General features: G+C 39.4%; 1 protein-coding gene across 4 annotated transcripts in view; it reads right to left on the minus strand.

Annotated features, from left to right (window-relative positions):
* Nucleotides 1–11,370, minus strand: part of Sbf2 (SET binding factor 2) — a 417,940-nt gene extending 406,570 nt beyond the window's left edge. For all 4 annotated transcript variants that reach the window (XM_076846869.2, XM_076846870.2, XM_076846868.2 and 1 more), the window contains exon 1: nt 11,173–11,370. In XM_076846869.2, coding sequence (XP_076702984.1) covers nt 11,173–11,227 — 55 coding nt within the window. In that variant the 5' untranslated portion in view covers nt 11,228–11,370. The remainder of the gene's footprint in view (nt 1–11,172) is intronic.
* Between the last annotated feature and the right edge of the window lie 307 nt (nt 11,371–11,677).

An 11,677-nucleotide genomic window follows, 5' to 3' on the forward strand; every position in this document is an offset into this window, starting at 1 on the left:
AATTAGAATAAGGCATACTCCATTTATGCACATGATACATTCAACATCAAATACATCAAATACAAACATATCAAAATACATTCTACCATCACGTACATCTAAAAAGAACAAATAAAGTCAAGAGTAAAAAAAGAGAGAGAGACAAGTTGAAACTGGACATAGAGGTGCACAACTATAATCCCAGCTACTTAGGAGGCTGAGAAAAGAGGATCACAATATCAAGGTCTCTGCAACTTAGCAAGATCCTATCTCAAAAATAAAAAAGGCTGGGGATGTAGCTCAGAGGTAGAACAGTCCTGGGTTCAATCCCTAACAGCATAAAAATAAGTAAGAAAAGTTGAAAGGAAAAATTACTTTTATCAGATGATGGTAGACCAGAAAATAAGCAGAATGGTTATCTATATCCTTTAAGAAACCACAGCCCCAATAGGAGTAAACTATACCTTGGAAACCTTTTGTTTGTTGGGGTGTGTGTGTGTGTGTGTGTGTGTGTGTGTGTGTTATAGCCCTTAGAAAAGTATTTTTTTAATTTATTTATTTTTGCAGGGCTGAGAGTTGAAACGAGGGGCATTCTACCACTGAGCTACATCCCCAGCCCTGTTTATATATACATAAATTTTTTTGAGACAGGGTCTTGCTAAGTTATCCAGACTGCCCTGGAACTTGCTTCCCTCCTGCCTGGGCCTCCTGACTAGCTGGAATTATAGGCATGTACCACTGTTTCCAACTAGAAAAGTCTTATTTCAGTATTTCAGCCTTGTTTCAGCTGCGTCTCAGAAAATAAAGGGAAAATTTATTTGGTACAGGATGATAGTTAGGTGGGAATGTTAAGAAAAAGTAGTAACTTTATGAGCTGGAATAGAGAAATGGAAGAATTAAAGTTTGGGGGTTAAGCAGACCTTCCCTTATGGAGGCTTTCTGTCCACTGTAAATTCTGAAAGACTGGGGTTTCATTTCATTAAAAGTTCTAGAACTGGGAATGGTTGTACACGCCTGTAATCCCAGCAACTCCAGAGGATAAGGTAGGAGGATTGCAAGGTTGAGACCATCCTCAGAAAGTTAGCAAGGCCCAAAGCAACTCAGTGAGACCTTGTCTTTAAATAAAAAGGGGCAGGGATGTAGTTCAGTGGTAAAGCACCCCTGGGTTCAACCCCAGTACTAAAAAATAAAATAAGAAACTATAAAATTTCCATACAGGTACTTAGAACCAAATTCACTGGGACAAAGTCACAGTGGTACTATAGTCAAGAAGGCAGGAGCTTTTGGTAATGTTTGAAATTTTTGTAACAAATATGTATTACTACAATAAGTAAGATATAAAAGAGTTTAGCAATAGGGAGGTCAGTTAAAGCAATATGCAAAGGAATATGCAGGAACATGTATCAGGAATGTGCAACAGAACCACAACGGTTGAGTCAAGCTGAACAGAAAAACAGATATGAGGGGCTGGGGCTAGAGCTCAGTGGTAGAGCATCTGCCTAGCATGTATGCAGCACTGGGTTCAATTCTCAGCACTGCATATAGATAAATGAATAAAGTAAAGGTCTATCAACATCTAAAAAAATTAAAAAGAAAGAAAGAAAGAAAGAAAAGAAAAAGGAAAATTTTTAAAAAGAAAGAAAAGAAAAACAGATATGCACAGAGACAGAAGGTATAGCTCAGTGGTAGGCTGGGGTTAGTATGCAGCAAGACTCTGGATTTGATCCAGACACACACAAAAAAAGAAAAGAAAAATAGTAAGCAGAGATTCTAAACAACATGGCACAAAAAATCAAGAGCCAGGCTTCTGGGTCAGTGAAAAAGTAAGTTTATAAGGAGATGAAGTCAAGATGTGAGTAAAAGTGAGAAGAAATGCTACAGGCCTGTGATCCCACAGGAAGATCACAAATTCAAGGCCAGCCTGGGTAAGACACTGTCTCAAAATAAAAAAATCAAAAGTGCTGGGCCTGGTGACTTCAGGAGGCTGAGACAGAAGAACTGCAAGTTCAAAAGCAGCCTCAGCAAATCAGCAAGGCCTTGAGCAACTTTGCAAGACTCTATCTCAAAACAAATAAATTAATTAAGAGGGCTAGGGATATGGCTCAATCATTAAGTGACCCTGGCTTTAATCCCCCATACCAAAAGACAAAACAAACAAAAAAAGCTGGGAATGTAGCTCAGTGGTAAAGCACACCTGGGTTCAATCCCTAGTACCTAATAATAATAATAATAATAATAATAATAAACTTTTAAAAGAAATTAAATATATTGGACTACATAAAATTTATGCAGCATGACACAGGACATGCATTTATCAAACTGATAGTCAGCCCTAAGTATTCTGGGTTCCACATTCAACAACTCTTGCAAATTTAACCAACTACAGATTGAAAATATTCAGGAAAAAAATATTTTGTCTGTACTGAACATATACAGACTTTTCTTGTTAGTATACCCCAAATGATATAGTATAACAACTATTTATATAGAATTTACATTGTATTACTTAAGTAATCTAGAGATGATGGAGGTTATATGTAGGTTATATGCAAATATTCATTTCATATAAGGGACTTGAGTATCTTCATATTTTGGTGTCCTGAAGTTGGGGGAGGCGTCCTGGAACCAATTCCCCATGGATACCAAGAGACAACTGTATAATGTTCTGAAATCATTATCCTAATTATCAAATCCATGAGCTTATTTTAGCCTTCACTATACACATCATCTTCAGAACATTTCATACTTGAAAATTTTATATTCCTGAAAATTTGGCACACCCTGGACTTCAATGATACCACACAATCTTTGTTCTCTTTCCTGGTTGTTCAGTTTCCTGGTTGCTACTACTTTATCTACCTCTTGAATATTGATTTTTCTCTGGGTTCAACCATTATGTCACTCCTCTTTTCATTCTATACATTTCCTAAGGAATCTCATTCTTTTCTTCATATCTGACAATCAAACTAGCTATTGAAAATTGTCAAATCTCTAATCTTCACCTCTGTCTTTACCACCTGACATATATTTACAACACCCAAATGGTATCTCTATCTTGATTAGCATTTCATCCAAATTCATTCCTTCTCCTTAATGCTTTAATTGCATTTATAGTATCATTACCCACTCATTACTCAGGCTAGAGATTTTGTTATCCCCAACTATTCTTCCTACTTTACTCCTCATACTCATTCATTACTAAATTTTGCTAATTTGAGCTTTCAAATTTCTCTAGCATCCATAAACTCCTTTCTATTTTCACTGTAAATGCTCCAGAATTCTGATACTGGTCTTTCTGTCTCTTGTTCACTACCATTTGAGTTACTTTTCTAGGTTAATTCTTGCTTTTCAAAAATTCATTTCAAAAACCTCACTATCTACAGAGTCAATGCTAAATTCTACAAAGCTTTTCACAGCCTGATCCCAATCACTTCAACATCAAAGCTGACCTCCATTTCCAACTACACTACTCTCCATTACTGTAACAGGATACACACATACTTCCACATTTTTCTCTCTGCCTATCATCTCTATCCTCTTTTCCATATAGCAAAGGCTTATTCATCATTCTCAACCTGGTTTAACATCACCTCTCATAAGAAGTCTTCTCTTTCTCTCAGGAAAATAGGTCTAACTTCTTATCATTACTTCTTACTTCAAGACTTCCTCCGCTAATTACTAAGTTAAAAATATTTTTCTTTTTCTTTTTTTTTAAGACATTTGAACTCCTGAAACCAAGTGATCCTACTACCTCCTGAATCTCCTCACGAGCTGAAACTACATACCCAGCTCTGAGACTCACCTATTTATTCATTTATTTATTGGCCTCACACTTGGCACAATGACTGTAAAGTGATAAATATTTTTCATCAATTAATCCAAAACATTTCTTGACAGTCTGTAAGAAAAACAATAACCAGGGCTGGGGTTGTAGCTCAGTGGCAGAGCACTAGCCTAGCATGTGTGAGAGGCACTGGGTTCAATTCTCAGCATCACATATAAATAAATTAAATAAAGTTCTATCAACAACTGAAAAATAATAATAATTTTTAAATTAAAAAAAACACCAATAACCAGGAAATCCTGATGAGAAAGGAACCCTGAACTATGTATTCCAATGGTAATAATAATCAAATATCCATTTTTAAATGGATAGTCTTATGGGGCTGGCCTAGGTGCAACTCACTGATACAGTATGTGCTCAATATGCACAAAGCCCTGGGTTCAATCACATACACACACACACACACACACACACACACACAAACCCAGCTGTGGTGGTACATGCCTATAATCCCAGTTACTCAAGAGGCTGTAGCAGAAGGATCCCAAGTTCCAGATCAGTCTGTACAACTTAACAAGAGTCTCCCTCAAAATGAAATTTTAAAAATAAGGGCTGCCAGGCATGGTGGGGCAGACCTCTAATCTCAGCAACTCAGGAGGCTGAGGAAGGAGGATCACAAGACCAGCCTCAGCAATTTAGTGAGGTCCTAAGCAATTTAGTGAAACCCTGTCTCAAAAATAAAATTAAAAGGGTTGGGGATGTGGTTCAGTGGGAAAGTACCCCTGGATTAAATCGATGGTAACAAAAAAAAAATGGGGGGGGGATGGCAGGGAGGGTGTAATTCAGTGGTAAAACTATTACCTAAGCACGGAGGCCCTGGATTCAATTCTCAGGGAAAAAAAAGAAAAAGTCTCAAAACATGGTATTTTAGGTATTATACATAAATTTTCCTTTTGGCCTACCTCACCTATAATATACTACTTAAATAAAACCAATTAAGTACCTACGAAGTATTTCAAATGTTTTCTCTTATATATGTGAACACTTTGATTTGAAAATACAAGAACCTCAAATGATTATCAAACTTAACTCTAGGTTAAATAAAATCTAGATAAGTAGATTATTTCTAAATTTATTAATGGAAAGCAGAAGTAAGGAAAAATAAATGAAAGTAAAGGCATGTAGGGAATGAATACAATAGTCATCAATTTTCTTTGACAAATCTCAGTGTAACTAAAAGTAAAAATAGTTGGCTAAATAACTATCTACTAGAAACAAATATTTCTAATTATTCTGAGGAGACATAAAGTCTAGAAAATAAAGTCTTAATTTCAAATTATCAAAATCAAAACAGCTATTTAAAAAAAAAGGGGAGAGGGGGTTCAAACTATGTTTTCCTAAACAGGAGAGCAACATCATAAAAACACAAAATTGGAAAAAAGTAAATGTCCAATAATAAAGTGAATGATGAAGTTAAACTGATATTCACACAAGATGTAATAATTCCACCACTGAAGATTATGTTCTTCTGAAATTTTATAGCATAAAAATTTCCTGGGGCTGGGGTTGTGGCTCAGTGGCAGAGCGCTTACCTAGCATGTTTGAGGCACTGGGTTCCATCCTCAGCAACATATATAAATTAAAAAAAAAATTAACGTATATCAACAACTAAAAAAAAATTTTTTTTTAATTTCCTTATGTTGCACTGGGGGTATAGCTCAGAAGCAGAAAGCACCTGCCTACCGTGGTTCCATCCCCAGTAACAAAACAACAACAACAAAAACAACAAATCCTTACACCACCAATATGGAGTTGAGTATCTTTTATCTTCCTTATAGCTTTTTTCAAATTAAATCTTTTATTTTGAGGAATTGTAGATTTACAGTTGTAAAGCTGGGGTTGGTATTGGTTACTCGGGAGGCTGAGGCAGGAGGATCAAAAGTTCAAGGCCAGTTTGGGCAACTTAGCAAGACCCTGTCTCAAAACAAACAAACAACAACAACAACAAAACCAACTGGGGACGTAGCTCAATGGTATAGGGCCCTGGGTAAACAAACATACACACAAAGAGCTGTCAGAAATGAAACCATGTACCCTTTACTTAGTTTTCCTTAATTGTAACATCTTACAAAATCATAGCACAATACCATCACTAGGATACAAACTTTATTGTAAGTCATCATTCTTACTTGGATCTCCCCTAACAAATGTATTCATTTGTTTGTATGAGTGGTATTTAGTTCTCCAAAATTTCATCATATATGGAACTTCATGTATCTACCATCCAGTGAAGATACAAACCAGTTCTATCACCACAAAAAAAAACCCTTTCTGTTGCCCTTTTATAACCATATCTCCCCTCTCCTTTGTTTTTTCCATATTTTTAACAACTGTGTGTCCACTCAATATTCATTTGTTAAATATTAAGTTCAGGTACTCTGCTTTCTATGTAACTTGAATAGCACATGCTAACTCTTTTTTTTTTTTTCCACTTTTTAAAAGCCAATTTTCAAGACAGTGTTTTTTCTTTCAATTAATTTTAAAATAGATACATCAATAACCTCAACTGAATGGAAAAGGCACTTTAGGAACAAAAATAAAGAGTATGTTGGTTAGTAATTTCAGGAACTCTTGTATTAAATGTATACGTTCCAGTAACATATCGTAGTATGATTAACTTTCAGAGAGAGCTGGATAATAAAATCATATTAGTGCCTGAAGAAAACTACATAATAAAGGTCTGCAGAATCAATTAGATTGAATCTTCAATTGTAATTTAAATAAATACCTAGATTTAGTAGATTTTCTTTCAGTAAGTTTTTACAGAGGAAGACTATAACCACAAATCAAAAGCAACCCTGAGTTCAATCTCTAGTATTAAAAAACAAAAACAGGGGCTGGGTTTGTGGCTCAGTGGTAGAGCACTTGCCCAGCATGTGTGAGACACTGGGTTGGATTCTCAGCAACACATATAAATAAATAAATAAAATAAAGGTCCATCAACAACTAATAAAAATATTTTTTTAAAAAAACTAAAAAAAAAAATTGAACAGTTCACTTTTAAGTTTTTTGTTTTGTTTGTTTTCTGTGTCTTCATACATGTACTTAGGGTAATGATGTCCATCTCATTCCACTGTCTTTCCTACCTCCCAGCCCCCTTCTTTCCCCTACTTTTAAGTTTTAACAGTGAAATTTATTACACATAAATTATATTTCAATAAACTACAAAAAATCATCCCAAATAGAAAAAAAATTATACATTTCACTATTGAGATTATGCAATCTATACAATTTCTAGATTTTGTTACTAAAACAAAAATCTTCTTTGCTGTGAGAAGGGGAGTATCCTGGGGCAGAAGCTTGTAGGATTCCAATTGAGCTAAAAAAAAAAAAAAAAAAAAAAAAAATCATCTATGTGAAAAGAAACTGACCAAAGCAGACTACATTGAGTCAGAGCCCGTGGATCAAAGCAGAAAGATCAAACCAGTATGTAGCACTGAGGTACAGATACATTCAGAGGATATCTTCACTAGGAAGCAGCCCAACGAAGGAGGTAAGAGCCTGAATAGGTGAGAAGCGTGTACAAAGACAGACGGGAGACAAATCTGGGGAGTAGGTTAGGAAAGCCCTGTGCTAAGTCAGAGTATGCTGGAAGGCCCCGTACTGAGGCATCCATCCTACTATGGGCTCTTGGATCATGACAGGGCTGGAGTTGAGGGAAGAAGAGATAAAATGAAGAACCTGAGCATTAGCAGGAAAAGGGGATGGGAGTGAAGAAAGATCAGTTATAGGGCTGGGGTTGGGGAGTGGCAGTGGCAATGCTTGCCTAGCATGTGTGAGACCATGGGTTTAATTCCTGGCACAGCAAAAAAATAAAAAGGTTGGTTTAAATGGAGAAACCAAACAAATAAGTAAACATATTAAGGATAATGAAAGCCAGAAAGCCAGATAACTTGCTGTCTATGAAGAATATTACAACCTGAAAAAGAAGAAAACTAGATTGGATCCTGGAGTGTTAAACTAAAATCAGAGGTATCAGGGTGAATTCAATTTTCATTATGTAGTGAAATATAGAGGGGCTGGGGGTACAGCTCAGTTGGTAGAGTCCTTATTTCGCATGCACAAGGCCCTGGGTTCAATCCCCAGCACGTGTGAGACGCTGGATTGGATTCTCAGCAACACATATAAAAGCAAATTTAACAAAAGCAACACATATAAAAGAAAGGAAGAAAGAAAGAAGGAAGCAAATGTGTATGTGTGATACATACATATATTTCCCAAATCCAACCATTAACAATCTTTCAGCAATATGACAGTGGCACTGAAAAATTTCATTCTCCATTAAAGGGAATCAGGGATCCCTAGAGAAATGGCTAATGGCTAATTCCGGGGCCAAGACAAGGAAGTACAAGATAAGCTATGGGGCAGGGCCTCAGTGGTAGAGTGCTGGTCCAGCATGCAGGAGGCCCCTAGGTGAGAGTCACCAAAGAAACAAGGGGGAACAAAAGATAATCCAGGAAATCTTTTTTTTTTTTTTTTTGGTGGTACTGCAGATTAAACCCAGGTGCCCTATACCACTGAGCTACACCCCAGACTTTTATATTTTGAGACAGTCTTGCTCATTTGCCAAGGTTGGCCTTGAACTTGTGATCCTCCTACCACAGCCTCCTGAGTAGCTGGGATAACAATCACTTGCCACCACACCAGCCCAGGAATATCTTATGACCAAAAGTAAAGATACACTAAAAAAATGATAAGGACATGTCATAAAGATAAAAAAAAAAAAAAAAAAAAAAACAGCTGTATGGGCTATCACTGGCCAAATGAGAAATAATTTGAACACCAAAATAAATATTGGTATGGCCTGGATGTTTATAACCCCCCCCCAAAAAAAAAATTCACCCCAAGGTGATGATACTAGGAAGTGATGGTACTAGGTCATGGGGGTGGAGCCCTCATAAATGGGATTAGTTCCTCTATTAAAGAGATCCCAGAAAGCTCATTTGCCCTTTACGTCATGTGAGGTTAAAGTGAAAACATGGCTATGAGGAAGTAAACCCTCACTGGAAACCAAATCTGCAGGAGCCTAAATCTTGAACTTTCAGTGTTTAGAACTTTAAGAAATAAATTTCTGTCATTTATACATTGCTCAGTTTAAGATATTTTTGTTAAAGTAACAGATTAAAACAAACTGTAATAGAATATAATCCACTAATAAACAAGAAAACCATGAATTCATAGATATCGATAAATGAATCCATCAAATTTTGTTGAGGAACAAGTATTTACATAGTTTCACAAAAACTATTAAGTATTAACTTCACAGTGGAGAAACCTGACAGATACTGATATTTAAAGTGAAAATCACCAATAATGAAGTGAAACTGTGCACCACCTAACTGGATGCAGTGAGCATCATTTCTGTGATATTCTTGTCCAAGTGCATAATCTATATGGATCTAACCACGAGAGAACGGTCAATTCTAAAATGAAGAAAATTCTACAAAATAACAAAACTGTAATCATTAAAAGTGCCAAGGTCACAGAGAAGAGGCAGGAACTGTTCCAGATTGAAGGAGAGCAAAGAAACATATCAAATGCAACCCATAATTATGCAAGGATCCTTTTGCCAGTAAAGAAATTAACAGCATAATCAACAAAATAACTAGATATTGTACTGTATCAATATGAATTTCCTATTTTGATGCTTGTACTGTGATTATGTAGGAAAATATAATCTTTGGAGAAAATGCACACTAAAGCATACTGGGGTGACAGGTTACTAGTTCAGTAGCTTCCTCCTAAATTACGCAGGGAAAAAAATTCTTTGTACCATACTCGCAACTTTTCTTCAAGTTATGATTGTTTAAAAATGTTGGGGTGGGAGGGGAAGTTGGGCATGGTGGTACATGCCTGTAATCCCAGCTACTTAGAAGGCTGAGGCAAGAGGATACAAGTTCCAGACCAACCTGAGCAGTTTATTGAGACCCTGTGTCAAAATAAAAATTTAAAAGACTGGAGTGTAGCTCAGTGGTAGAGTGCCTCTGGGTTCAAACTCCAGTGGGGGAAGTGGGGAGGGGAGGCAGAACAATGTCACTAAAAACTAAACAAGGTTAAAAGCAGGCTGGGATTATAGCCAGGTGAAGCCCTTGCCTAGAATGCACAAGACCCTAAATTTGATCCCAGATCACAAAGGTTAAAAACAAAAGTGTCTCCTATCAACTTAATCTTGATAGGAGACACTAAACTATGCAAAATTATTAGGAAATAAATGAAATTTTGAAACCAGGAGACACTCTAAATATAGCCCAGCCCCTTCTGTTAAATAACTGAGAGGTGAAAGATGAAAGATTCCCACTAAAATAGGTGAAGTTCTTAGGACAGCAATAATGAGAAGGGCAATGGACCATCAAGAGTGGGTGGAACAATGGTATACTGACACTACTGTGACCATCAGCAAAACACAATCTCAGAATCTCCTCTGAAAAATGAAGGAGATAGAACTGATATGTAAAATTCCTTGCCAGTGTGAGGCTGGAACTACCCTGGGGGGGAAAAAAGTGCTTCCCCAGTTCAGTTTTTTATCACACTGTTTACCTACATAGTCATACAAAGGAATGCAAACAAAAATAAACGTGCGTGGACCTTTAACTCTCTTAAATTGTGAAAGTCCATCAATTAAAATATAAAGTGCAATGAATTAGCCAAATTGCTCCTTGAAGAAAATTTTATGACGACTTAAGAGAACAATTAAAACACACATTAAAGTGAAACATCATTATCTCCAGCGATGGGCAGGATGCCTTTAATGAAATGACCGTCACGTCTGTCCTGAAAAAACGGGCACCATTTCTCAGAAATTTTTAAAAGTTCAAAGATCCTTTCCCCTTCGCCGGTACCACGCGTTCAGAGGCGCGGTTATTATATGCCCCCAACAACGCGCTGGACTCTCAGCACTTCCTTTTGGAGAAGACAGCCCCCTGCGTCACTCGTTACTCACTCAGGATGCAGGGCAGAAGTTTATCCCTGAGGAACTTAATACAGTCGGCTCCCGCCCTCCCAACCCTACGGTCCAGGGCCCAATCCCGCTAGCACGAGGGCGCTACCCTGGTCCCCGGGCGCCTCTAGAGAGAGGGTCGCGGCCCCCAGCCTGGCCCGAGGCTGGCCCACCCTGGGCCCGGCCGGCACGGCCTCCCCATCCCCGGCCGCGTCGTGCGGGTGCCCCATGCCCAACGCGAGGCTTGGCCGCGCCAACAAGGCCCGCCGCCGCCTGCCCGCTCCGCCGCTGCTTCCCGACCCGGGCCTCCCCGCCTCCCAGCCGCGACGCCCGGCCCCGCGGAGCCCACTGGACAGCGGCCGGGGGGCGGAGGCAAGGAGGCCCGGGGGCGGCGCCCGCCCCACACCCTTACCTGGCTTCTCGTGGTCGTAGCCTACCACAATGAAGTAGTCAGCCAGCCGGGCCATGGCCGCCGCCGCCGCGCCCGGGAACCGGATCCCCGTCGCCGCCCTCGCCGCCGCCGCCCACCCGGCCCGGGAGGGCTCAGCATTTTCCCTGCAGCGGCAGCAGCGGCAGCGGCACCACTTCAGCCATGTTTGACAACCGAGGCGTGCTCTGCGCCTGCGCCGCGCCTGGCGCCCGCTCCTCCCCCGCCCCCACCCGGACGGGCTCCGTGGCCCCGAGCCGAGGCTGCGAGCCCACCCCCACCCTCGGCGGGCAGCTCCTGCGGCGTTCTCGGGAGTGGGCGGCTGGGCGTATCCCAGCCACCAGCGGCCACTTGAGCTGCGGGATGTGACTTTGAGGCCTCCGTGCCGCTTAGCGGTACCCCTTTCCTATTTTTCCTAAAGCGAGGGTCTATTCTTTTTTTATGAGGGGGAGGGGACTTGGAGAGTTGAAGGGTCCCTTCGAAAGTTTTC

This window comes from Callospermophilus lateralis, chromosome 2 (genome assembly GCF_048772815.1).
Source record: "Callospermophilus lateralis isolate mCalLat2 chromosome 2, mCalLat2.hap1, whole genome shotgun sequence".
NCBI lineage: Eukaryota > Metazoa > Chordata > Mammalia > Rodentia > Sciuridae > Callospermophilus > Callospermophilus lateralis.